We start from the raw sequence: 2,538 nt of genomic DNA on the forward strand, positions 1-2,538 counted from the left end.
TCTTCTTTGGCGCGTTTCTTTGGTAAGTTCGGTAGAGACTGAAAAATAGCGGAGATGAACAGTGCAACGTCAATATTGGCGTACCACTGTTCACCCGAAAACAAATAGCAGAAGTTTTACCGTTCGGCTGGTGCTCGTGAGTGACGCCAGTCAAGCATTTGGAGTTCGGTTGGAAATGCTCTTAGTGCAATGTTAAAACAATAAGCATCTCTTCTACCATAGTAACATACTAAATATTAATTTTTATATAAATATATATTGATCTAATCAACAAATTCATTTATTGAGTAATTCAATCAGCTGATACCAAAGAAATTAATGAATAAATAAACAATCAAAAATCAAGCTGCAGAGCATATAAATGTATAAAATAGTGGCAACTGCTAGCTGATTAAAGCCCAGACTGGAACGGCACGCCGGCTTTCCCAATCCAAGCTTCCCCGCCAATGAACCCCCCTGCCGTAAACCTGCCCGCCTGCCTCGCGTTCAACGACCTCAGCCCCTTCCACTTCACCCTATTCTTCGTCGACGCTCCAGCCCCAAAATTCTCATACTCCGCATAAAAAATAGTATCCGGCGCCGAGTTCCCCGTCCACGGCAACCACCCGGCCGGGTCCACAACGCCGGAGATCGACGACTTCATGAACATAGTGGTCGAGTATGCCTTCCACGGTCGGCCTAAATAGACCCTCACACCCGAAAGATCGCCCAATGGCTGGACCGCACATTGGTGGATAGAGATCCCGGTGTTCTGATTGGGGTCCACCTTGCCCTGAGCCGTAATGGTGTCTTGCTGGCCTGGAAGAGGCCGACGGGGATAGATGTTGCAGTTCTGTAGGACAACGGCGGCGTTGCCGAAGATGAAGTCGACGGTGCCGTAGATGTCGCAGTCCCGGTAGAATTGGCGCATGGAGTGGGTGTAGAGAGTGTCTTGGTAGGCGTCGAAGCGGCAGCGGTAGAATGCGGACTGGTCGGAGTCGGACATCAGTGCTACGGCCTGGTGTTTCGACGCTCCGGCGGTGTTGCGGAAGCACATGTCCCGCCCGATGAAGCCTTTTCCGAATACCGCTGCGCAGGCACAAGCTCGACGTTAGAATGAGAATAATCTGAGTTATAAGAAAATAGATCTAATAATTTTATTTATATAATAAATAAAATCTTAATTATACTTATAAAAAATAGATTTAATAATTTAATTCTCTAATAAAGAACATCTTAGAAAATTATATAGTCATCTCTTTTAAAATATTAAATACAGTATAAAAAATATTTAATCATAATTTTTTTAAAATATATGATTTAAAAACTATTATTTCGTCCGCATTTTAAAATAATATATATGAATATATTCAGTTGATTAAAGCGTTATTTATTAATAACTAACTAATAAATAAAAAATAATAATTTTCCAATACATTATTAGCTACGTATTAAATCAAAATTAAAATATCCGTTGAATAAAGTGTTATTCCATTCGAATTTATGTAGCGTACCGAATGTAGCGCTCTGGAAGGTGGGAGTCCCGTCGACGACATTGAGATTGCCGGAAACGACGGTGGCGCCCATACCATCGCCGACCATCATCAAATTCCACGTGTACTTCTCGACCTTAACATTCTCATAATACACTCCTTTCTTCACATATATCACCGTCCTCTTCTTGCTCTTCTCAGGCACCGCCGCAAGCGCAGCTTTGATTGTCTTGTACTTCCCAGACCCATCCTTCGCCACCACGATATCCGCCGTAACCCTCGGATCCTCCGACGACTTCTGCAGAAGCTTCCGATCCTTCGACGTCACCCACGACGGAAAATCGCCGCCATTGACGACCCCACCAACCGACCCGAAGAGGCTAGAAACCTGGTTAAATATAGCCAAGCTGTTGCTCGCAAACTCAGAAGAGTTTTTCAGCGAGAGAGAAACCATATCTTTGAGATATGGAGGCGTGGCTTCGAAGGCGTCGATGCATGTTTCTTGGTAGGTAATAGCAGCGCTCATCCACGAGCGGACGTCGTCGTCGGTGATGAGGTTTGAGGAGGAGGAGGAAGAGATGGAATTGTCGAGCTGGTCAATGGCGAGATCTATCAGCTCGTAGCAGGCACTGAGGGCCTGTGAAGAATAATTACTGTTTGTTGTTGCTTTCACATCTAGATTTTTGAGGCGGTTTGAAGCACTTGAGAGCTCGGTAATAGCTGTTTGCACTGAGAAGCGGAAGAGTTTCATTGGGTCTAAAGCTTGAGAAGAATTGGCTATGGGATTCAAAGTAGTTAAACATGAAGCTGGGTATAAGGTTGACGAGCAGAGAGCTTTGACGGAGGTGGAGAGGGTGGGTGAAGGCCCTCCGATTTCGCCGTCGTCGTTGTTGCTAGACTTATTGTGAGTTATGCTGACAGCGGAGACTATGGCAACAATGAGTAGGAGAACGGTGGAGGAGGCAATGATGGACCAGCGCCGGATTGATTGACGGCGGGCGTGGAGAGAAGCCGGGTCAGGTGGCGCGGCCACGGTGCCGTAAGTTCTAGAGGAGATGCAAGCCAT

The 2,538-nt window shown here is 45.6% G+C and overlaps 1 protein-coding gene across 1 annotated transcript; it reads right to left on the reverse strand.

The window, feature by feature from the left end:
- Nucleotides 1-391: 391 nt before the first annotated feature.
- On the reverse strand, nucleotides 392-2,538 carry LOC110104836 (pectinesterase-like). Its single transcript, XM_020834104.2, has 2 exons — nucleotides 1,494-2,538; nucleotides 392-1,068 (listed from the first exon to the last, which is right to left on the reverse strand). Exons 1-2 carry the CDS (start codon nucleotides 2,536-2,538, stop codon nucleotides 392-394), a joined length of 1,722 nt encoding a protein of 573 aa, XP_020689763.1.

The sequence above is a fragment of the Dendrobium catenatum genome, unplaced genomic scaffold, assembly GCF_001605985.2.
Source record: "Dendrobium catenatum unplaced genomic scaffold, ASM160598v2 original_scaffold_268049, whole genome shotgun sequence".
Taxonomy (NCBI): Eukaryota; Viridiplantae; Streptophyta; class Magnoliopsida; order Asparagales; family Orchidaceae; genus Dendrobium; species Dendrobium catenatum.